We start from the raw sequence: 24,851 nt of genomic DNA on the forward strand, positions 1-24,851 counted from the left end.
GGGGGCCCGCCGGTTCGATCCCGCCGTCTCAGCGCGTGCGATGGTGCGTCTAGACTCCGGGCAGGTGAGCCCTCCGGGGCCTCGAGGCGCTGCGCACAGTGAATACTAAACAGGATGAGACTGCATTCGGGCACGGCACTGCGCTCCCCGCTCCCTCTCCCTGTCATGCCAAATACTATTAACTCTATAATTCTCCTGTGTCAGATGTATAGCGCCACGCTCTCTGGGCATTTATTGTCACAGCGCCCCCATCCAGATGTTCAGGCTCGTGTGCAGTGTGTACAGTAGAGGCACATCTTATTCCTTCTTCACTCCATGTCCCTTTTTTTTAATTTTTTTTTTTATGGGAACACCACAGAATAAAACAGAGTGCTGCTGGAGGATATGACAGCGAGGGTGAAATGCTTCAGTGTATAGTGCTTTTCAGTGGGTTTCATCACATTTACGAGGCAGCGGTGGGAGAAGTACTCTGATGATTGTGAAAATACTTTATTACATGCAGGGCTGCAGCAAATGTGGAGGTCATGACACCCACACCACCACCCTCACATAACTTTGCACTCTAAAAGGTTTATGTTTTCACATTTTTTCTGCAAACAGATTATAAACAGCACCGCTGCAATGAGTACGCACATCAATTAAAACAGTACATTATGAGGAAAATGTCAATAAAGTTGCTATATAAGAGCCATATAACAACATTGTTAACGGCAACGACTTATATAGGTGATAGGAGTAGATCACTAGAGGCTATAAACATATAAACATTATTTTCTTTAACCAAAATACATCAAATACAAAACAAGTTATCACGTCTTTGTGTGAGGTATGTGTCACATTTTACCCAGAATGCATCACATTTGTCCTTTAAAAAGTCCTTTTTTAGATATTCATTTTTCTCGGTAACGATTTAATTATTCTTAAAGATGAAAGTGGAAATACTGTTTCAGGAATAAACTTCTGTGAGATCAGTTCTTAAGCGTCACTTTACGAGCTGATTTCCACATTTTTAATAGTAGTCAGTTCTCAATGTTAAGTATAAAAGTAGTTATTCTCGTCAAAATGTTGGAAAAACCAAAAGTAAAAGTCGGCTGTTTAGATGTAACAGATGAAGATAAAGCTCATTTGAACTTTTAGGAATTATTTGAGATATTTTTGGGCAGTTTAATCAGTAACAACAGGCTACACAGTGTTGTAAAAAGTACCCAAAAGTCTTACTCAAGTAAAAGTCTTAAAGTATCTAATATTAAATGTATGTTTAGTATCAAAAGTTCAAGTAAAAGTAAATTATAGGCTACATGTATATTCAGCATGTTTCTGATTATCAGAGTCTTAAAAATGTGCTACTTTGGCTCTGATGCACCATGAAATCTGCAAAGTTACTAATAACTAAAGTTATCAAATTACAGTACAGTACTTCAGTAAATGTTACATCCCATCCCTGATGATACATCCTAGTTTTTAAAGATGATCTTTTGTATGTAACATGTGGATGTGGAAGTTTGTTACTATAATGCTGACAAATAAAAGCATCGTAGTTGAGTATAAAGTGTAATATTTGCCCTCAGTGTGGTAATTTGATTAAATTAATTAAGAATACGCAACATTTCGGCAAAAACCTGAAATAATGACGATCCTAAAACTGTGATTTTAACTCATTAACTCAATTTGAGGCAGGATTTAAAGACCAGGTCAGTTGATTTTGTGCTTAACGTGAATATTCCCAAAGTATTTTAATATGACGAACCAGTAAACACACAGTGAAGCTGCAGCTATCAGGGCCCCTGCAGCTCTGGGGCCCCCGTGTAGTTTGCTCTTGCCGTCTTCAGCAAACCAAAAGCCGAAAAACACAGAATGACGAGCTGAAAAAACAAATCCTACACCTTTTAGAGAGCGATGTCATGTGAGATAGTGTTAGTGTGTCTCACCCTTTAGGCCTACACTTAGTCTACGTGTCCCAGATTAAAAAGTGCACACTGTAAACAACACCATCTATTTAATTTATCGTGGTTAAGCAGCATCACACTCGCTCACGCCATAAAACGACCTGAATTCACTTCACTGTTCCCTCCATAAGCAGCTCAGCGCTGACCTGCACTGACCCTGTTTTCTCTCTGAGGCAGTTTTCATCTCCTCACATCACATCATAGGTCCCTGGGATATTTCTGGTTAATCCATAGGCTATGTTTAGCCCTTGTTTTTTTTTTTTTTTTCTCATCACAATGCATCACCAACTTCAGGCACGGTGAGATTAAATTAGATTATTCATGAAAGCACACTGATGTGTTTTCCAGTCCTCCTCACATGTTCACTGCGGGGGAAACTAGGCCAGTGTGCGCGGCGGCTGACTGATCGACCCTCTCCCTCTTGTCCTTACGTTACACCGTCTCCCTGACAGTACTGCGCTCTGCCGCAGGGGGGCGAGGGCGGCGCTGGGCTCTTTATGGGCCGCGCGGGTTGCCGTAGAGACGCTTCCAAACATGGCCGCTCCCATGTGCTAACGTGAGAGTTGAGGCTTAATCCGAGACACAGCAGCGAGCGAGCTGTCACCGCAGGACTCACTCGTATCGCTTTTTACAATAAAACAACTGACTTAATATAAAAGCAGTGTCCGCCTAGAGGAGGTGTCACAGGTAAAATACGCGGTTTACGGAGGGTTAGCTTAGCTAGCTAGCCGGCTAATAACTTTGAGTGCTACGAAGTTAGCATGCATCATGTTTCTGTGGTGTTTAACAGCTCAAGTTGGCTTTATTTTATCATAACGTCATATCTTCACTGCACTGTAATGACAGGCGTGCTAACATGTCAACTAGCTGCTGTTTGTATTGAAAGACATGAAGCTAAAGTGACTGAAGGTAAAGCTACAGGTCAGATGTCAAGTTAATCCCTGGGATGACTCGACTGCAAAGAAGGGCTTTTTATTTATCTGTTTTTCAAAGATGTTATTCATCAGTCAATAATTTAAGGCTTTTTCGAGCAAAACAGTAAATATGTTGTTAAATAGCATCTCTCAAATGTGAGGCTTTGCTGTGTTTTTCACTTTTACATCAATAACAAGTGAACATTTGTGGGGTTTTGTATTGTTTGGCTTTAAAACAAGCAATTTAAAGACCTGAGATCTGGATATTTTTGATTGGCATTGACATGTACACTTACTGTTATTGTACTGAAAGACACAAAGGTGCTGGAAGGAGAGATAAAGCTCAGAAGACTTGTCGATCAACAATCATTTTGATAAAGAACCATTTAATGTATATCTGTCAACTAAAACACTCACTGGTTCAAGACTTTCAAATGTGAGGATTCGCTGCTTTTCTCTGTGTGACCATCGCAAACTAGGGCTTTCGACTTGCAGTGACACATTATACATATGTCTGGGTCATAATTCTATAATAAAAGAATTATAGACAAATAAATAAGCAAAAATGTTTCTTTTGTGTTGTGTCACTGCAGCTCTAATTGACTTTGGTAATAGCCCTAAAAATCCAGTGTTGGACAGGTTGTATATGTAATCTGCACATCATGGGATACATTCATTCAAACATGTTATTTGTCTTATTACAGAGGGTGTACCTTTATGTTGGCGCGACTCTTCCCCCTCCTCATCTCCCATCATTTGCATCCTTCCTGCACACATTTAGCCAGACAGACGTTTCGGTGGAGTTTAGGCCGAGGTGCCGCTGCCAGCAGGGGACTGAGATCCATGGAGCCCCTACAAACTGCTCAGCACCCCGAGACGCCCGCCACCAAACCTCCTCCCACGCCTGCTGAATCTTCAGCGGAAGGTACGAGCCCAGCCCCCGTCAACACAGCAGCTGACAAGGAGAAGACGCTTGCAGGACTGTTACCTGGGGAGACGGTGGTGAAGGAGGGCAAGGCGGCCATCTTGTTTCCCAGTGCCAATGAGGTGTTTTACAACCCAGTCCAGGAGTTTAACAGAGATTTGACGTAAGCACAAACACTGGCTTTACCCTGAAGACACATTATTACTTTACACCATCAACAGTCTCTATGATAGTCACGCTATCATTTTGGACCCGATAACATCTTTAAGATTATTATTTCACAATCCTAATTATGTTTTTAAGGAAAAGAGTCTTGGCGTCCCGGGCGTGATGGTCCTGATCAGAGCTGCTGTAAATCACCTCCATACTGTATCCCCTGTGTGCAAACTGGAGTTCGTCGGACTCAGAGGCTGTGTTTAGTCCTAGTCTGGTGTCCAGGCGTGTTTACTGGCATGCAAACTACAGTCAGCTTGTAGGGCCAATTAGCTCCACAGCTAAATGAGCCATTAAAATAAGCTGCTAATGGCAGCTAGTAGCTAACATTACACCAAAGAGTTTAGTGAGCAGCAGTCAGCGGTGATGCTGGCCCCTATATTTTTAGATCTACCCCCTGACATGTCTTTTTTTTAGAAATTACACCTTTAATGACAGAAAATCTCCAATAAAATAACTTACATTTCTATTTTTTGTACAACAAGGTAATGTGATTGTAATTCATGGAGATCTCTACAGGAATACATTTTTCTTTTACGCCCTCAGTGATATGAACAGCCAGCACATGGTGGTCCTGTCTGGATCAAAAGCGAATCAGTTCTGTCTCTGTCTCCTGCGCAACTTTCTGTCGACTTTTATCAAAATTAGTTTGGTAGTTTTTGAGATGTTGTACATGAAACACACAGGAGGGAACATCTAACCTCCTCAGTGCAAGAAAAAAAACTCACTGTCAGCAAGACATTTTCACTTCAGTCTCACACGTCTTATTTTTGATTCTGCATACCATAGTCACAGTTGTGTGTCACACACTCACTCCATCACTCAGCGACAGCGTGCATACATGTTTATATTTAAGCTGTAAATTTTTGCTTCCCAGATGTGCTGTGATCACAGAGTTTGCCCGAGATCTGCTGGCTCAGCGCGGGGTGAAGGTGGTGGTGCCGGGAGAGAAGGAGAGGGTGGTGGTCTCTCTGTCAGACGAGACGAATGAGGCCGACGTACAGACGGAGGAGAAAAACGGGGCAGAGGAGCCGGCTGTGACTGCAACAGTGGGGGAGAAATGTGAAGTACGTAGGACTGATTTTACAGTTTGATTGTGAAGCAGAAGATTATTCGTTACTATCATCTATTTAGAAATATATGTCTGCAGCTTATCCAGTTTAAATACACGTCAGCTATAAATAAATATTTAATTAACTCCAAATCTGTAAATCAAAGGGTTAAAAATCCCAGGAAGTAAAGATGTCACTGTGTTAGTGGATAAAAAGGATCATAATAAGCGTAAAAAAAGTGACCAAAGCTGAAGATTAAAGAAGTAAAGCTAGGGAGAAAAAGGAGGAAATGTGTTTTGACAAATGTTCTGTAGCTCGGAGCGAAGTACTAACACTACCAGAGTTATAGTGGTTGGAGTCCCAGTGGGGTTTCCCGGTGCTAAAATTATCCACACTGATGCCAGTGTCAAGCAGTTCGGATAAGGCCCTCCACGAAATGACTTATGTTAATGTTGCACTAGGTAATTTCACACTCTGCTGGCCCCAAGTGGTAGACAGAGGTAATTAGATCACTTTTGGAAACTTTTTAAGGATTTTCATTATGTTGAAAATAATGACATCAAATGTCAGTCAAGGGCTGAGTTTTAACCCCTCTGTTTAGTGAGAGACATTTTGTCAGTTTCTTCGCTTGTCATTCTGTCAGTGACAATGACATCCTCTGTGTTAACCTGCCATCCCCACTCTCCATCCTCGAGAAGCAGAGAGACAGCTGTTGGTTAGTCTAGTTGGCCTGACTCATTGATCCTTTATGTGACTGAGGAGCCTAACTGTGCTGTGTATTGATTAAATCCATGGTGCTGATTGTTGTGCAGCTGAAGTAGCAGACGGATCAGTAATTGCTCCTTTTCTCTAAGTCCTGCCCCTCTCTCTGTTTCATCTTGGATCTATAATATTCTCTAAACTAAATACTATAAATACTCAAATCTATACTGTATTGCAGCTTGTTTACTCCAAGAGTAGTGTCACCTTCATAGTCAGTCACAGCAGAGCGAGAGGATCAGTAGTTTTCAGTGAAAAAGCTCTAAATAACCGGCTGTACGTTATCTGTTTAGTACCAAACGTCAGACTGACATGATTATTGACTAGCTGGTGAATATTGTGGAGCTAGATATTTTTCTCAGGAGTTGGTAGAGACCAAAACGGAGCTTAAAGAAAAGTGAATATCGTACTTGGGTGGCAACAACTTCAAATGAGTGCTAATGTCTCGATCTCGCGTCGACAGCTTGCTTCTGCTGGCCAAAAAAAATCAGTTCATGCAGCTTTATGGTTGTTTTTTTTTAGCGTGGTCTTCGTGTGCTCGAGGGTCTGGCGGCGTCCGGCCTGCGCTCGGTGCGTTTCGCTCTAGAAGTCCCGGGCCTGCAGAACGTCACCGCCAACGACTTCTCCACCAAGGCTGCGGCGCTGATCGCCAGGAATGCCCAGTACAATGGAGTCAACCACCTGCTCCAGGCCAGCTGCAGGGACGCCAGGTATGATTACACAGCAAATGGAGGGAGATGTCGTTTGCTGCTGGTCTGCCTCGGCCCTGTTATTTATCTGCTTCACTGATTTGCTGTGCTTTTTTGTTTTCTCTCATCTTCATTCCTCTCCAGGCTTCACCTTTTGACCTCTTGTTCTATTCATTCCTCTGCTCCTCTTCTCATCTCCGCCTTTACTGTCTCTTTGCTTTTTCTTCTTTTATGAACCCTCCCGGCCTTTTTCTTTCAGTCATGTCGCTCTCCTCTTTTCTCCGTGCTTTGCTCGTCTTCACGCCTCTCCTCTTCTATCCTCTTCAGTCGTTTATCGTCTTTCTTCTCTGTACTAATCTGCCCTTCTTTAACTGGATTTGGCTCATCTTGTTTCTGCTCCTCTCTCTTCTCCATCCCTCTCTGTTTTTGTCTCAGCATCTATGTCAATTCTTTCATTGGTCATGGATGTGGATTTGTCTTTTCTTTTCACTGCTCTCTCTTTGTTTTCCTCAGTATGCTGATGTATGAGATGCGAGGGAAGAAGGAGCGTTATGATGTAATCGATCTGGATCCCTACGGTAGTCCGGCTTCCTTTTTGGATGCCGCTGTGCAGGCTGTCAGTGAGGGAGGTGAGTGAGTCTGTCAACTATTGAACCAACCCTTCTGCTTGTTATTCCTCTGTCTCTGTCTCTGTCTCTGCTTTGGGGTTTTATTTAGTTTTGTGGTGATTCCACTGCAGAACACTCCACTCAACTCACTGTTTTTTGGTTTTTCATTGTCGCCATTGTTTCCCCATGTAAACTTTTGATAACTTTTCTGTACATTTTACATGTTTTTTATTTATTTTAATGTGGGCTACGAATTTAAGACTAATTAAATGTAATTTTACTTCACATCCTTGTATTTATTCTATTAATCTTGACAACTTTAGTGTCGGGTTATATTGGGTGAGGGCACTGAGGGTGGGCCATTTATTTCGACCCCCAGGTAATCTCCCACTTTTTCACTGCCTCATGTTGGCAGACGTGAGGCAGTGAAAAAGTAATTCTGAATCAACCAACTACAGGCTGCTCCTGTCAGTACACACAGTCCATTATATTACTGATTAACATTTAGAAAAGTTTCCAAGGACAGTTTATTACCATGAATCTAACTTACAACTGAGTCATTAAAGTATTACTGTGTCACACTGCCGGCTGCTGATGTAAAATGTTTCCAGTGTGTTGTTGGTTTAGTCCTTGTATAGTCCTTCTCTGAGAGCTTTTTTCTTTGACTCCCATTCTCTATGGAGTCGGTTGTCATTCATAAACTTAGTTTACTTGCTGTCTCTCAGTGAAGGACAAATCACATTTTTATTCTTTGTGACGTTTCAAGAATCGGCATAAAATCAGCTCGACAGTTGGATCAGAAGAAGGTCGGATATTGTTTGTGAAATTTGTTTGGTCTTGTTTGGTTTCATCCAGTTTGAGTCGCACAATGAGTCTGATTTATAGGACGCAACAGTGAATTAAGTTGAGACCTGACAGCCAATAGGAAACTCTCTGAACTGGCCTGATTTTTAAAAAAAAGTCTCCACCCATGTGGTGCCACCAGGAGGTTAAAACAAACGCCAAGAGTTCCTTTTACTATAGAAATGTAACCGGTGTTTTAAAGACAGTCTTTATATTTCCTGCTCCTTTTCTTTTGTCATCTCTGCTGACTCACTCTGACTCCGTCTCTGTCTTCCCGTCTGTCTCTCAGGTCTGTTGTGTATAACGTGTACAGACATGGCGGTGATGGCAGGAAACAGTGGAGAGACCTGCTACAGCAAATACGGTTCAGTCTCCATCAAATCCAAATACTGTCATGAGATGGTGAGGACACACACACACTGCACATAGATTACATGCACAGGCATGTTTGTAATGTCTTTATCCTTTGTGAATGAGCGTCTTACAGTTTGTGTGTGTGTGTGGCTCTGACAGAAACATGTCTTGGATTCTGTCCTGAGGGTTCAAGTTGGTGAACTGGGTTTTTGTGTACGAGTGTATTTATAGAAAGAGTTGAGAGTTATAGAACGAGTAAAGATCTTCCAAACTGACTCCTGGCATCTTAAAAGTTTAGATTGAGAACTAGTAGTATGTAGTAATTTGCATTGTTAGAGGATAATGAAGATTTTGGTGATTACAAAAAAAATCTACCAAACAAAATCTGTTAGTAATGAGATGTTTTCAGAACATGGTTTTTTGTTTGAGTAATTAATTAATTGCATGCGGGTCAAGCTCAGGTTTCTTCTCTAATGAGAGCAGTAGCAGCAGGATGTTCCCCCTCACCTGTTACGGGCCCGGCTTCCTTTCCAGACATCGTTCACATCAATGCTCGTGTCTTCTCCCCCCGGCAGGCTCTTCGTATCATCCTCCACAGTCTGGACCAGAGGGCCGGGGTGTACCAGCGATACATCCAGCCCCTGCTGTCCGTCAGCGTCGACTTTTACATCAGGGTCTATGTGCGCGTCTTCACAGGACAAGTCAAAGTCAAAAACTCAGCCAGGTACACACACACACACACACACACACACACACACACACACACACACACACACACACACACACACACACACACAGAGGTACTGTCTTCTAACAAAAGCTGATATATGATGAAAGTTGAATGAAGTGAAACTGGGTCACAGCAGCAACAAAAAAACAATGGCAGCAGCAGAACTTGGTGAGATAAAGAAGAATAACAGGAATATGTTTAAAAACGTAATGTAGATTATTTAGGAGACTTGTAAGGAAAGTAAAAATGAGATCCAGCTGCCAAACAGGATTTACTGTTAACATGCTAACACACATGAAAATGGATATTTCTGACATAAAGTTAATAAAGACACCGACAGTATTTAAATCTTACCTTCTCTCTGGTGTCGCAGTAAACAGGCTCTGGTCTACAACTGTGTCGGCTGCGGGTCTTTTCACCTACAGAGGATGGGCAGGAGAACAATCAACGGGAAACAGTAAGACAGTCACACTCAAGCCTTTGAGTTGTTTTGCTTGTGAAATGAAAATGTGTCAGCAAACTCACCTGCAGCACACTGCTTTAAATAAAAGCTCTCAGACTCTTGGTCTTTTGATATTTGGAGGTATCGGATCTAAAATTTTTACAGGGAAATAAGATTTAGTGCGAGAACATCTGAATCAGAAAATGAAGGACTTCTGTTTTATGCTCCAATAGAAAATGGCGGTCGAATCACAAGGCGAGCTGGAGTTAGATCCATCCGTTTGTTGAGCCCTGTTTGATCATAGTACTATCAGACCTGTCAGTCACAAAATCTGTGGTTAACCTTCTCTGTGAAGTGTGTTCTTTCATTTTCTGGAGGCTTTTCTCCATCAGAATAAAGATCATAATAAAGTTGTGACAGCTGACTTCTGTCTCTTGGTTGCAGTGTGTGTGTGTGTGTGTGTGTGTCTGTGTGTGTCTTTGTGTGTGTCTGTGTGATAAAGATGAATCTGCTGTGTTTGCAGCACAAAGTATTCAGCTGCTACTGGACCCCCAGTTGGACCAGAGTGTGAGCACTGTGGACAGAGACATCAGGTGAGACACGTTCAAAACACACGCGCACACACACACACACACACACACACACACACACACACACACACACACACACCAGCTGAATCCTGTGTGTGTCCTGTCTGTAGCTGGGTGGTCCCATGTGGGCAGAGCCGATCCACGACTTGGCGTTCGTCCAGAAGGTTTTGTCTGCCGTGTCGGGGAACCCGTCTCGATTCGGGACGTCCAAACGCATCGAGGGCATGCTCAGCATGGTGACGGAGGTATTCATGTTCCTTTTTATATCCTGCTCGTCCTCTTTTATAGAGCTTTTTATCACCCGCTGCTATTGTCATGTGGGTGCGGTTAGTTGCATCAGGTAACTTTACATGGGACACTTTCTTCCTGCTGCGCTAACACATTATCACCTGTGATGTTCTGTTTGTTTCAGGAGCTGGAAGATGTTCCTCTTTACTACACTGTGGACAGTCTGAGCAGCACGATACACTGCAACACTCCTTCCCTGCTCCAGTTTAGGTAACACACGGATGTTTGTTTTTGTGTTTGTAAAATTTCCTAGAAAACTTTGTGCTTTAGCTCAGATAAGAACCAGGAAGTCAAGATCACACAGCCTGGATCAGTGGTTGTTCAGCTTCTTCACATCAAGGACTCTTAAACTGACACAAACTAGACTACAGGCCTACGGGCCTTTTAGCCACTTTTATCTTGTTGTTTTGACTTTGAAACACTGTTTACATTTCACATTTACGACCATTTAAATTACTGGAATAATTAGGTTTTTTTTCTTGTTCTGCTGCCATCAAGTGACCAAAATGCAGCTTCAAACTTAAGCTAATAAGTTAACCCGACTTCTTCTGACTGGATCGGCTTCAGACTTTTCACTAACGCTCCATGTTCACATCACAAAAACTGTGGTTTCCTTTTTGTTTTTTTCTTTTATTTTCACCAAATAGCTGCTTTTCTTGTCTTTGAGAAGTATTTCTAAATTAATCCGGGTTGTACCGACACCTCAGCATGCACACTGAATCAACTGACTCTACTCCTCTGCCTCTGCAGGTCGGCTCTCCTTCACGCCGGTCACAGGGTTTCCCTCTCTCACGCCTGTAAGAACGCCGTGAAGACGGACGCTCCCCCCGCTGCCCTCTGGGACATCATGCGCTGCTGGGTAAACACTATTTACGGCGAAAAATGACTAAAGCTATTTTTAATAAGCCTGAACCTCCCAGTGTTGTATGTGCTGAGTCAGAAGCTCGAGGGAACGCTTCAGTTCACCAGAATTAATTTAAAAAGCTGCTCTACTGAATCACATGATGAGTCATTTTTTTACTTACACGTGTGATTGGTCGTCTGCCACAGGAGAAGGCCAATCCTGTGAAGAGGGAGAAGCTGTCGGAGACAAGCCCCGCCTTCAAGATCCTCTCCACGGAGCCCAGGTGAGACCACGTCCAACCAGGTTATCAGCGACCCTTCAGGAGGGACCACAGGGTTAGAGTTAAACACATTTTGTGTAACCTCAGTGTGTTTACTCAACATCTTTGTGCTGCATTGTGTGTGTTTTGTAGCCTGGAGGCCTGTTTCACTGTGAGGGAGGACGCCAACCCTCAGTCCCGTAAACGCCACCTGACGCGGTTCCAGGAGAATCCTCAGGCCTTTTGGGGACCCAAAGCTCGAGCCAAAGCTGGGTAACTAACACAACCTCCAAGCTCCCTGGTTACACACACCTCACACACAGACAGACTAACACACAACAAGCAGCCACAGTTGTGAGGATGGTCCAAGTTAAGACAACGTTTTTAATCTGTTAAAATGTTTTTAAAGCTACTAAGAATTAATGAATAACCAGCATGAATTCATCAACAGAATGAGTTTGAAGATGAATAATTAGTGAACATTTGCATGAAAGGGCTGATTTCTCATTAAACGTCTCATTAGTACCAAAACACCACATTTAACAGGTCCAGCTGAAACTAGAGAGGAACAGGTTGTATTTCACAAATATTTTATGAACCTGAGAAGAGATTTATGGCTTTTATGATGATTCAGATTCATCTCCCCTCATTATCTTTCCTTTTTCATCTTACTCCTTCACCTGTCACGTCCCACCAGCCTCTAACCTTTCCCTCCTCTCCTCCAGTGGTGGCGTTTCTGCTGACCTGCAGGACAAGAGGAAGAAGTGCCAGAACAAGAGAAAGAACCAGATCACAGACGCTTCTCAGCTGAAAGACTTCCCCTGCAAGAGGTTCAGACAGGTGAGTTCACCCACACAGGAAGTGACACAAAAGGACCCTGTGAGCTGCGAACAGACGAGGAGAAAATATGTGCAGCCTCTTTTAAAAATAGGAGCTGGAATAACAAAGCTCCACATTGTTATCACACATCTCGAATGTGTGGACTGAAGTTAATTTAAAGCTAACTGCACCTGTCAGTCAAACTTCTTTGATATTTTCTGTCCTGATAACGTTTCTGTGGGTAAAACTCTTTGTTAATTCACGGCAGCTCATTTCTTCCTGTGTGACGACGGCTGTTTTCCTGGAAATAACGACCGAGTATCTTTTTTTCTTCTGAGAAAAGACCAAACTGACTCATTTGTTTTCCCAGAAAAGCTGAAAATGAAAATGAAATGTTTCATACCTCGAGTGATCCCTGGAAGATAACAGTCCTGAGAGACGGGCACATCTTAACACAAACGCTAATGTCTCCAAAGTTCATTAATGATTTATGAATTATTCACAAGTGCTCACTGACTGCCTGGTACAGTGTTGAGAGCTGCTTCCAGGAATCAGCTGTAGGTTGTTTTATTGTTTTTTTATCCTTCAGTGAAGAAAGTGTTGTGAAAAATCGCAGCCAAAACTTTCCCTTGGCTGTCGTAGAGACTGTGATATTTCACCTGCCTCTCTGAGATCTGTCATTTATGTTAGTCGTCTGTTTGTTCTCAGGGAACCTGCACCTACGGAAACAAATGCTGCTACTCTCACGACCTGGAGCCAACAAACGAGGAGAAAATGGAATGATTCTATCAGTTATTTAATTTTTTAATTATTTTTATTTTTGGACTCTGAATGGCCGAGTGCAGCCTGGATGAATTGACGATGACACACTGCAATCAGATTGTATTTCAATGGGAACAAAAACCCTGAAAGCTGTTTAACATACAGATCATTATTCAGTTTTATCCCCGAGCTGCTTTGTTTTAGGTTCATTCATGTTTTTTTTATGCAGGTGTTTCAGTCCAATAAAGTCGTCGCGCTGACTTTACTCGCACTGTTTTGGTCAACATTTAACGTGTTAGTCGTCAGTTTGGGATCATTATAAGCTTTTTAAATACTCAGGATGAATCTAAATGTACAACAACAAGCATTTAAGTTGACATGGCAGCAGTAAAACTTTGACTTAAACATTTCTGGAAGCTTTTCTTCATTGATTTTAAATGTGTTCTGCTCTGATTTTACAAAACGATGTTGGTGGGCGGCTTCAGAAATCTTAGCTTTCATTGCATTTAACTGGTCTTTAATTTCATAGCAGGGCAACACAGCATGGCATGATTTAGCCAGGTAGATTAGCTTCCTACATATCATCAACCAATCACAGCTCTCTGACATCACTGTGCTGCTCCTGGACTTCTTTTGAGATACTTTTGTGCTTCTTCAGACGTTAGCTAACTTTTCCAAATTGAAGTACATACAGTTTCACAGAAAGTCTCAGTAAAACCGAACAAAATACTTGATTGCATATCTTTAACTTATTAATATTGCATCATTATACTTTAATACCTACACACAGCTGTAGCTACGTGAGCTACTGCAGGGCTAGCGTGTTAGCTTGCTTTTCTTTAACGACCATCACAGCTTAAGAAGTGAAATCAGGCCTCAGTGTGTGTGTGGATGTGTAGCTGTGACATTAACATGCAGGTTGACATGAAATATGAATTACAGACTTTATTATCAGCTGCTTGATGATCAGTATAAAATCAATTTTCAAACTCTATATACACATTGGCAGAAATACAAAGATTGCACTTATTGTACACGTTGGCAGCAGAAGATTTGTGTGTGTGAAGAGCATCAGCTGAAAAAAATCTATTAAACTGAAAGTTTAGTTGTCGGGATGAAAAATGGATCGTGTCCACAGTACAAAAGGCAGCTCCAGTAAATACTGTACGTCTCAGAGGAGGAACATGTTCAGACACAAATAATCAGCTCCTCGTCTGTTTGGACACGAGGAAGTAAAAAAATATCACAGCTGGGTTCCGGTTGAATTTTTGTCGAAACGTAATAAAACCTGATGTTGACGTGTTTCTGGAATCCCAGGTGTGTACGACCACAGGGTTGATTTGATTTAGTGTGGAGGGGCAGTGTTGTAGTTTTGAAACTTGTGAAAAAACGGTCCTCATTTGATCGAATCAAAGACGAGCGAGAGGCCACGCGAACTCGCATTGATTGAAATTGTGATTGGCTATCTGAGGCCGACTCTGAGCAGGAAGGTTCGGATCTCCATTGGCTTCAAGGTCACCTCCCATGCGGACGGGTCTTCGAACGTCTTCAGCAGGGGCCTCTCCTCTGAAAGAAATCAATAAAAAACAGACGAATTTTACACAAATGTCTCGCTGTCATCCGGTCAAAGGTAAGTAAATGTACCTGCGGCAACAGGAAAGTGAAAGAGCCTCAGTGAGCCTCTAACACATCCTACAGTTTACTATTAAAGCTATAAACCATAACAAAGTCTTTATGAGTCATTATACTACCCGGCTGCTTGATTAGTCCCTGCAGGAAAATACATTTTACAGTTAAGTTGACTGTAATGGGAGCAGTGATTACCGCCCTCGTAGAATTAAAAAGCGTCGGTGGATTTCTGTGTTTTCACGCTCTTCTCTTCTGTCGACTGTTCAAACTGAAACTGGAACCTGAACTGGCAGCCAAGTGGTCCATCAGTGACTGGCAGCTAACCAGCGGCGGCGGCCTCCTGCCAGTACAGCTGACAGATGAGACACATTCACCAACATCTGGCTGTCTGGTGTTCAATTTGAAGTGATTGTAAACTGAGTACAGGTTTCTCTTCTGGTGTCTTTCCCCTCATCTAACAGGAGGTTAAACATCAGGGGTCTTCTAGTGCGACCAAAAGGATTGAAGGTCCTCTTTTATACATCTCTCAGTGCTGTATCGTAGGCAACTGGACTTGTTTCAGTCTCTTGAAGAGGTCTCACCTCTCATCCAAGAGGCTTCTTCAGTTCTGACTAACTGTAGGGGAGTCGCAGGCTTTTAAACTCTGTGTGGGAGTGTCCTTACAGAGTCGTTAAGGACACCTCCTTTGTTCAAAGACGGTCGTTCCAGTTTCAAGTCGATGGATTATTTTATTCCTCTTTCAAACCATCTGTCTTCTCTGGCCAATATGTTCACATTGTTGTCCTCAAAGGAATGATTTTTCTCCTTCAGATGTCAGTGGACAGCAGAGTCTTGACCTGAGGAGTTGTTCTCCTGGGTTGTTTTGTTTCCACAATGTACAATGTTTTTTTTTTTAATACAGGAAGTATCAAAATCTGATGGATGAATTTCCCAGAAATCTACTGAACACATTCATGCTCCTTTACCGTTCGGGACACTCTGTGCACTTCCCTCTAACAAATCTTAATCTGATGGGCAGATGGCCAATCTGTTTTATTCATTGTCCCTGGAGGAGGAAGCTTTTTATTCTGTGCTACACTTTTGTGTCTCGTCATGTTAGAAACATTTAAGCTGCTAGATGAGCTTCAGCTTCAGCTCGTTTTTAATACCCTGAATGTTTGATGACATTTCATTGGAAAATAATCACATTGAGAAATAACTGCTATTAAAAGAGTTAGATTAGCAAAATATGAGATTAAATCCAAAACCATCCAAACCATCCATTTTCCTCCAGTCCAAACCTGCTGTCACCATGTTCGGATGTACTGTAGTGAAGTTAATGACAGGTGTAGGTGTGCTGTACCTGACTGTGGTGTCCAACTGAAACGTTTCATCTCGTCTTTCCACTGATTGGCTGACAGGTTCAGTTCAGACACGCCCAGAACATCCAGAGTAGAAAACAGCTTCTGCACAGACAGGAAGCAAGACAGCAGTTAGAGTTAATTAGTAATTATATTATATTTACTTTACATACCAGCACTTTCAGGATTAATTTTTATCAAACCTGTAGACTGACAACATCACAGTGTAAGATGTGTGTGAATGTCTGACCTGCAGGTTGACGGTGACGGGCTGTGAGTTCACTTTGCTCTCCCAGCTCTGGAACTGATGCTCCAGTCTGAGCAGCACCGAGTCTTTGTCCCACTGAGTCAGTGTGAGCAGGTGGACAGCAGGGGGCAGCGCAGCCTGCAGCCCCGAGAACTAGACACAGACAGACAGACAGACAGACAGACTTACTGTTACTCCAGTCATAAGAGCATTTAGTTGGATAAAAACATTTAAAAGTTGCCTTTGCCTGTTGCTTTTTTAGTCCCGGGGGCTTCATGTCTCATGTGCACTGATTTACTGCTCCCTCTGAAAACATGTCAGCTTATAGAGCAAACAGAGCTTAAAACAACAAGCCCCAGCCTGCTCTCCTGAGAGCTGCTGAAATGAGAACAAGGTCTGAAAATGCAAACATGTACGAAACAGAGAGGACAGAAGTGGAGCAAACACAGGAGACGAGCTGAAACACAAAGACCGAAACAGGCAGCAGACGGACCTGCAGTACAGATCTCCCTTCATGTTCGCAGTTCTGCTCAACGTGATAATGAACACACCCTGAACCAAACTGTTTAAGGTTAAGATGACTGTTCAAAAAGGAATTTGTCATTTTTGTGCCCAGCTGTGTGTTGTTGTACATGTCGACACTTGCATAAAGCAGATACTTCACCTGACCTCAAAGATGACACCCGACATGCTTGCTTTGATCTACACTGCAGCTGTGAAGTGTAATCTTATTCTTACTCACCTCCAGTCGAGTGTTCGGGTGCAGATCTCCGTCAGTGAACGTCAGCAGCGGCTGCAGCACCACCTCCTGGGCCAGGGGGCGGTGTGCGTCAGCCGCGCTGGGCGGACGGTCGAGGGACAGCAGGAGGCGGCCTCGGACCACCAGCCCCTCGGGGAAGATCTCAGAGGACTCGTTCAGAGGTTCGGCGACGCCGCGGACGTCATCGTACAACAGCCGGCGGTGGAGCTGAGGGGGAGGAGGGTGGAGTTAAGAGGGAGTCCAGTTTAACTACCCGACATGGATTACATTCTGTATATGTGCATGTGTCTCACCATGATCTCCAGGGAGCCGTTGTTGATGCTGCCTCCTCCTTGAGAGCGATCCGTCACCACGGTCAGCTGGTCGACATCATCCTGAAAACACACACACAGTGTACAAGTAGCAAGATGAGAAATGAGCAGAACTTACAGTGATGAAGTTGGAAAATGTCACATTAAAACAGATGAACATCATTCATTCACATTCAAAAAGCTAGTTAAAAGCTTTAATTTGGACTGTTGGACCTTCTAGTTCGTCTAAAAGGTGGATTGTCTCAGAAAAACATTTATCTCTCATGCACCTTGATGAAAGCGCGGGAGTTGATGGGGTAGTAGTTTCCAGCGATGGGCTCCGACTGCCTGAGATTCCACGTGGGCCGGAAATCTGTCCTGCAGGAGAAAACAACAACAACACACACAAATATCTGAGCTTCCTTATGAGACACAGTGAGAGCAGGAATATACAAGCTTTTATTTTCATTCTGAAGAAAAACCCAAAAAGTTATTTGCAATGTATTTTCAACATCTTTTTAAAAAAAAATCTAGTCTCTTACTTTCTCTGCAGCATCTCTCTGCCGTTTGAATCTGTGTAGAAATACTGAGAGGTTTGGATGCTGGTGTCCAGACGAGTGATCACCTCCTTCCCCAGGTCATCGCTGATGGATACAGAGAGTGAGTGAGAGATGAAGTGATGCATTTTGGACACGATTAACACATAAATGATTAAAACTACAAACAAAAAATTTAAAAAAAAGAAAGAAGAAAACCTGAACGAGTCAATAACACGATTTATCAAAATCTCCAAAAAACACAGTCTACAAAACAATTATATACTGTAACTTAGACAGTAGTACGCAGACTAAAATACCACTTTACTGTGTATGTGATGAAAACAAACCCACTCAATGGGCAGCGGTCCGACCGTCCACTCCAGCTCGAGAGCTCTGCTGTCAGCGTAGAGACGAACCACCTGAGACACCCAGGGAGCAAACCACTGCCTCACCTCCTGCACAGCCGGGGTCTGGAGGGAAGGGAGGTGGCAACAACAATATAAGAAATAATCAGTTTTAACATCTTCCTGACTCACAGTGGTGCCATTATTGGGTATGAAATTGCATAATCCAGATGTCTCAAATGTTACATCTGATACAAACAGATGTTATCCAGCAGCCGGTTATTCATGGCAGGATAAACAGATGTTAAAATGAGGCTGTAATTAACTCAATGGACTCTACTTTTTAAATAGATATAAAGGATTCATTTTTAATGTGATAATGTGAATGTGAATGTGAATGTGAATGTGAATGCGATGCTGCTCGCTCTCCACCTGAATGCTCTCTGTCTTGGCCGTCTTGCTGATGACAAAAGGTGTGGACGAGTTGGGTCTGAAGATGTAGGCGCCTGAAGGCTGGATGCTCATCGAGTTGTTACCGTCACTGGCGTTGTACCTGGAACCAGCACACATTAAAAATCACACAAGACCAGTCCAGTAATCTACGGGTGTGTTTGTGTGTGTTTCTGTCAGAGACACTAACCAGTAGAAGTTCTGCGTCAGTTTGATGGTCTGTTTGGTCTCCAGGTTGCTGAGGCTGCTCAAGAGGCCGGTGTCGGGGTCAAAGGTCACTTGTAGGTACTTGAGAATGTACACAGATAGTTTAGTTTGGTTCTGCTGTCTGTAAAGCATTATGTACTTATTTCCCATGTTTGATGCTGTGGGTAAGGACCTTGTTCTTGATGGCTGTGGGTGTGCGGTGCCGTATGGACGCGGGTGGAGGCCCGTCCTGAAGCAGGGACACGGAGTAGGTGGTGTAGCCCAGAGGAGGAGCCTGCACCTGGAACACCAGCTCGTTGACAGCGAAGCCTCGGCTCCTCCTCACCTCCCGGGTGGCTGTGGACACTGGAACCACCTGGAACGGAGACAGAGAGGAGCTGATAGCTTCATGTGTTTTTTGTTTCACATTTCCAGTTTTAAAAAGTACAAAAAAAACCAAAACGCTTTAAAGTCTTAAAACACACACTGACCTGGCTGTCCACAGATTTGCCGTTAGCATCTGATACGACATACGCTGTGCCGTTTACCGGCAGTCTAACGGGCCAAGTGACGGGGCGAGCGAGAGGGTTGTACACATTGACTGAGAACTGTGAGAGAGAGGCATTTTTCAGTAACAGTACTGATAGATTAATAACAATAGGTTCATATATAGTTTATATTTACACAAGATATAATTCTTTTAAAATTTAGTGTGAACATTTACTTACAAACCTGTCTCTGTAGATTCAGGGCAGGAATGTCTAACATCTGTCTGTGTTTGCATGAGTATATATGCGTGCACAGTTAGTTTCATTTTGTATGTGTGTGTCACCTTTTTGCTGGACTCGGTGACAGGACACACGCTGATGTTGAGGTTGTCACAGTAGACTCTCTCGGCAGTCGAGCCGCTCAGAGCAGCCAGACTGTTACTGACCAGAACCTGAGAGAGAAATGAAAGGTGCGTTACGTCCTCCACAGTCAGATCTATACATATATATATATATATATTTATACAGGATTATTTTGAGCAGGATAATGTCATGTGAAGCTCGACATACCTGACAGTGCTGCCAGCCGTTAGCGAGCCTCCTGGCGTAGTCATTCGCTACGTGCTGCTTCTCCGTGCCCGACACTGCATCATGGTGCTGAGCCACCGCCATGGCTTCCTCTGACAGCGAGAGCACAGACAAATAAATGTTGGCGAGTCTTTTCTCTGGTCTCCACAAACGCCATCAGTGATGTTTTACATTAAGAAATAAAAAAAAAAACAAATCTTACTCATAGTCTTGCTGTCACCCACGCCAAAGGGACCCCTCCTGGAGACCGGACCACCCAGTACCTCCAGCTGGTTACACGTCTGTAAAAAACAAAGAAAGGTGATTTTGGTTGTAGAAGATGAATCCTTTTGACTTTGATGATCTGTGACCAATGCCTCCATACTACATGCATACTACTGGGCTAAATGAAACAACACTTGTACAATATGTCTGGGGGAAATTCACTGCTTTGTTAGCTTCGAATGTGGATTTTATTTTTAAATACTAATGAATCTCTGTTTGGACCTCAAACTACCTGCAGGTTGCTGTTGCTGATCCTCTCGTAACGTTTCAGCGCCGGTCGGCTGGTGAAGTAGCCGGTCCAGAAATCATGAGCGTCGTCTGCGTAGGGGAAGAAATCATCGTTCTTCAAAGCCCTGCGATAAGAAAGAGGATGAAGTGGAAGCATAAATACACAAGATAACTGTGATTTTTGATGTGGTGGGTATAAATCTGACATCGCTGCTGCAACAAGCTTATTTCAAGTTTATAATACCAGGTGAGGTTCGCTCTGTGCAGCTCCTGGAGGTAACAGGAGGGGGTGGAATAGAGCACGTTGACTTTGACGCCGTTGGCCTGCTGGGCGTTGACGTAGTGGATCAGCTTGTCCAGGTTCTTGTACCACAGGTTGGCGTTCTCATACTGGAAGTCTGAGCCCATGGTCATGATAATGTGATTGGTCTTATACACCGCAGACTGAGAGAGGAAGAAGATGAGGAGGTTACAAATGGCTAACAAACAACATGATTTAGGTTGTCAATTAAAAGTAGGTTGTAATTAAAGAATTTAACATTTCGTGCGTATGTGTTTCTAACCTGACCGTCAGCGATGGCGAGGAAGCGCTTCACCACATCGTCAACGTTATAATCCTCCAGGTCAGGGTCGTCTCTGATTGGTGCATCGTCACAGGACTGGTCCCAGCAGAAGCCTTCAGGAGGGTTGTACCCGTTGGGAAGGATCCCTGTTAGGTGGGGGGACAGAGGGAAAAGGTTAAAGGGGCAATATGTAAGAATTTGTCAACGATGTCTTTGAATTTTGTTAGCTCCGACCTGTCCGGTTTCCTAATACCACTCTATGCTCCCTGTCTGGATCGCTAGTTGCATGGCTAACTAAGCTAATCAGCTAACAGCAGCTACAGTTAGCAGCAGGTATTGGTTAATCTGGCGGTAAACTGCCGCCTATATGTTTGGATTGACCTTCAACAGCTGGCCAATTCTTAAATATTGCACCTCTAAAAGGGTCGGTTCACTTACCGGTGAAGAGGTCAGCCATGGGGGGTGTGAGGCTGTCAGAGGCCCTCCACAGAAGCTCCTGCTCCCTGTACATCATCCTGCGAGCCCGATCCTGGTAGTCCAGACGACCAAAGAAGAAGCCGTCATACCCCATCTGGAAGAAAACACAAAGAAAGTTAGTTGTCATCCCGGGTAATACACTTATTTCCTTTCTTGCTGATAAAGGACAGGGTTAGATGAACTACCTGTGCAAACATGGAGGCGTGTTCGCGAGCGTGGCCAAAGGGGTCAATGTGCCAGGCGACACGGGGGCGACCACAAGACCCAAACGTCTCATTGAGGAACCTCAGGCCCATGGTCATCTGGTCGATGACGGCGCTGTAGTGGGTGGTGGCCTCGTCACTCATACACCAGCCGCCGTTCACAAACTCCAGCCGGCCTGGAGAATGAGTTCAGTCAGTTTACACGATGAAAACCCTTCTAGTGTGAATGCAAAGTGTTGCTTCATGTACCTTCATTCACCAGCTGCTTGACTGTCTGCTGCATGCTGGAGCTCTGCTGTCTCCACCAGCGGTAGAAGAACGCCGTCTCCACATAGATGAACCTTCTGTCCGGATTCTTCAGCAGCTGATCCACCACCGAGTCCAGGATGTACTGCACCCCAGCATGCTGGATGTCGTTACGGTCTACACACAGATACACAAACACAGATTGAGGATGAAAGTCACATTAATTTGCAAAGCAGGAGTCACAATTTAGAGAAGATGTAAGGATTTAGTCGCTGGAGTGAAAAACAAGTTCATAAAACTGTGGACGCAAAAGGGTCGGGACATTCATGTGGACCGAGACAGCGAGCGACAGACCGACTAGTAGTCACAGCTTATCTGTCCATCTACAGTGCAGAAGATCTCTGCTTACATAACCACACACAGGTTCAAGGACAGACGATGGTCACCTGCAGAACATGTGGCCGTTCTTACTATAAAAAAGTTATGTGATGCTGAAACAAGCAAGTTTGAATCGCACTAAAACTATAAAACTGTTAACAGTGTTTGTTAGTGAAGACCAGGGACAAGACTGGACATAAAATGGCCAGGAGGGAACCGAAGAGGTCATTTCCAACAGGCTGTTATCCATCTGAGTAGACGAGTTGTTAACATTATAAACACCAGTAAGAAAGTGTTGTAAAAATATAGGACAGCTGAAAATATGGACATTTAGGCACCAGTGATGTGCATGTGTGGATTGTTATACTGGAATTAGTATTTCTACATAAAAAAAATCATATTTATTAAATCAAGTTTACAGATTATGTCACTGCAGCAAAAAGTACTGTATATTATTTTATTATTATCTTTTTCCTCACAGTTGTTTTTCTCTGGAAGTGTGAGCTCAGCACACTGGGGGTGAAATAGATATTGTTTGTCAAAGTGTTCTTCCTGTATATGAATAAAGGTTTCGCTTCCTCTTTTTTTTTTAAAAAAAAAAGGGGGAAGCAACAGTGTGTGTGTGTGTGTGTGTGTGTGTGTGTGTGTGTGTGTCAAAAGTCCTGCATTCAAAACCTTACTTAAGCAAAAACATGCAAGTATAATAAAAACAAAAAATACTTTGAGTATGAAAAGGAAAAATACTCAATTTGTAGTCAAACGCTCCCCGTCAGTGTTTTCTTATTATATATACTGTGTCTGGATTAATGTTACTGCTGCATTCATGTGCATGTTGCATTTTATTGCTGTACATGTTTAAGGTTGAACTCACCTTTTTAACTACTTCATATACTGTTGGCTAGTTTAATCTACAGCATAGTAAGATCGTTATATACTTGTAGCATCGCTGGTCCTGTAAGAGTCAACTTTTCACGAGTTCAGAAAAACAGCCCTATTTCAGCTTCGTCCTGAGCTAACAGTGTCAACGCAGACTAGCTGATATATTTGATGAGGAAGTATATTTGTAATTCAGATACTTTTTGATGTATCGGTTAAATTCTTAACAGCGATTAATCGATTAATCGTCAATCATTAACATCCCTACAATTAACTAAAGCTTTTTTAAAATGACCAGAAACAGAGGTCCCCTCTTAGATAGTGGAGAAATGTAGTGCCCTGTTGGCAATATTGACGTGTACGTGTGTGTACGTGTGTGTCTGACCTCCATAGAAGTACTGGTCCACAGTCTTGAGCCAGCCGACGTCATCATGTGTGTGAGGGACCAGGTGGACGTTCAGCATGTCGGGCTTGGTGGCATGACATGACTGCACACACACACACAAATACACACTAAAGGGCACATGTACAGCACTGGACTACACTACTCTACTGTACAGAGAGATAAATACTTTATATTTCAGAGACATTTCAGTTTATATTCTCAGTTTAGTGTCATGTCTTCAAACAAACAGGAAAGTAAAAGACGAGATGAGTGAGACTGAAAGTGGAAACAAACAACAAAAAGTCGCCATTTTTTAGCTAAAAGTGAAGAAAACACTCGTGTAAAGTTATAAATGTAAACGTGTCTGACCTCGTATCCGCAGGTAGAGCTCTGTTTGGCTTCCTGGCCGAGAGGAAACGCTAAAACGCCGCCGAGGAGGAAGAGACAGACGACAGCCAGCTGCAGAGGCATGGCCGCCATGTTGGAAACTACAGCGCGAGTCATATGACATGTGTGTTTATGTCCGGAGAGGTCACGTGACAAGACTTCCGCAAACATGGCGGAGGGAGTTTTGTCCCTCTGCTCAGACTGTCAGGCAGCTCAGAGGAGGAGGAGGAGGAGGAGGAAGGCACAACATGAGATATAAAGTATGACAATAATTATATAATCTATTGAGTTTTAAAGGATTTACACATGTTATTGATTTACATTTATACAATTACAATAATTTAATTGGACAATATAATAATATATAGACATGAATTCACAATGAAAGGAAAATAAACCTTGTACTTGACATGTTTGATAAATAAATAAAAACAGACAATTAAAAGGAAAATGCAGACATACTCAGCAACACAACAATTAAAAAAATGACCATGCACCTTTCTATTTTTACTGTTTTTAAAGCTAGGCTGCTGCTATATGTTTTACTTATTAAAGTGGGCTAATTTCCATTTTATTCATCTTCACAAACACAGGGAGGATTCAAGTCGCCTGCACATAGCTCTGTATTGCTACTCGCGTGTTTTGTTGGTTATAGCATCCCCCAATAAAAATAACATAAATTTGAAACTGTTGCACCAAAACATGGTATTATTTTGTTGGAAATGCCAAGTACAGTAATTTTTGCACTGCCTACACTAACCAGTAATGGCTAAACATCAAATCCTCTTAGCCTGGCTGTTTAATTGCTTTGATTTGATAATTTGATTTATCTGTGTCCCGAAACATGTGAGTATGTACAGCATTCTTTCCCTTGATTTAAATGCCACTAGTTTCATTTTAAATTCAGTGTTTTCTGTATTTCTTACACTTTTAAATCATCTTCTCT

The 24,851-nt window shown here is 42.9% G+C and overlaps 2 protein-coding genes across 3 annotated transcripts; one reads left to right on the forward strand and one right to left on the reverse strand.

Annotated features, from left to right (window-relative positions):
* The first annotated feature begins 2,471 nt into the window (after positions 1-2,471).
* trmt1 (tRNA methyltransferase 1) lies at positions 2,472-13,297 on the forward strand. Of its 2 annotated transcripts, none has more exons than XM_073463144.1 (16): positions 2,472-2,633; positions 3,565-3,948; positions 4,876-5,065; positions 6,332-6,519; positions 7,012-7,127; positions 8,239-8,351; positions 8,879-9,027; positions 9,407-9,490; positions 9,999-10,068; positions 10,176-10,310; positions 10,478-10,563; positions 11,104-11,212; positions 11,404-11,480; positions 11,610-11,729; positions 12,182-12,296; positions 12,984-13,297. In XM_073463144.1, exons 2-16 carry the CDS (start codon positions 3,578-3,580, stop codon positions 13,056-13,058), a joined length of 1,998 nt encoding a protein of 665 aa, XP_073319245.1. In that variant the 5' UTR covers positions 2,472-2,633; positions 3,565-3,577; the 3' UTR covers positions 13,059-13,297. The 2 variants fall into 2 exon arrangements, with proteins under 2 accessions (XP_073319245.1, XP_073319253.1); XM_073463152.1 differs by having other exon boundaries at positions 2,552-2,633; positions 3,642-3,948; positions 12,984-13,151.
* A 670-nt stretch (positions 13,298-13,967) lies between these two features.
* On the reverse strand, positions 13,968-24,004 carry man2b1 (mannosidase, alpha, class 2B, member 1). Its single transcript, XM_073463132.1, has 23 exons — positions 23,888-24,004; positions 23,519-23,621; positions 21,883-22,056; positions 21,616-21,809; positions 21,392-21,524; positions 20,954-21,099; positions 20,635-20,834; positions 20,395-20,515; positions 20,101-20,179; positions 19,881-19,990; positions 19,655-19,762; positions 19,314-19,430; positions 19,016-19,198; positions 18,827-18,924; positions 18,619-18,739; positions 18,194-18,312; positions 17,846-17,947; positions 17,594-17,681; positions 17,307-17,387; positions 16,996-17,220; positions 16,257-16,406; positions 16,009-16,111; positions 13,968-14,603 (listed from the first exon to the last, which is right to left on the reverse strand). The coding sequence occupies exons 1-23, from the start codon at positions 23,996-23,998 to the stop codon at positions 14,500-14,502; spliced, it is 2,970 nt and encodes a 989-aa protein (XP_073319233.1). The 5' UTR covers positions 23,999-24,004; the 3' UTR covers positions 13,968-14,499.
* Positions 24,005-24,851: the final 847 nt, after the last annotated feature.

The sequence above is a fragment of the Pagrus major genome, chromosome 1, assembly GCF_040436345.1.
Source record: "Pagrus major chromosome 1, Pma_NU_1.0".
NCBI lineage: Eukaryota > Metazoa > Chordata > Actinopteri > Spariformes > Sparidae > Pagrus > Pagrus major.

What these genes read in the sequence shown, in the direction of transcription:
- trmt1 (XM_073463144.1), top strand. Translation starts at nt 3,578, where the DNA reads ATGTTGGCGCGACTCTTCCCCCTCCTCATCTCCCATCATTTGCATCCT. An exon ending in GCCAGCTGCAGGGACGCCAG is followed by an intron (nt 6,520 to 7,011) that starts GTATGATTACAC and finishes TGTTTTCCTCAG; the next exon opens with TATGCTGATGTATGAGATGC. An exon ending in AGAACAATCAACGGGAAACA is followed by an intron (nt 9,491 to 9,998) that starts GTAAGACAGTCA and finishes CTGTGTTTGCAG; the next exon opens with CACAAAGTATTCAGCTGCTA.
- man2b1 (XM_073463132.1), bottom strand. Translation starts at nt 23,998, where the DNA reads ATGGCGGCCATGCCTCTGCAGCTGGCTGTCGTCTGTCTCTTCCTCCTC. An exon ending in CAAGCAGCTGGTGAATGAAG is followed by an intron (nt 21,810 to 21,882) that starts GTACATGAAGCA and finishes CTCATTCTCCAG; the next exon opens with GCCGGCTGGAGTTTGTGAAC. An exon ending in TCACCGAGTCCAGCAAAAAG is followed by an intron (nt 19,431 to 19,654) that starts GTGACACACACA and finishes TCTCTCTCACAG; the next exon opens with TTCTCAGTCAATGTGTACAA.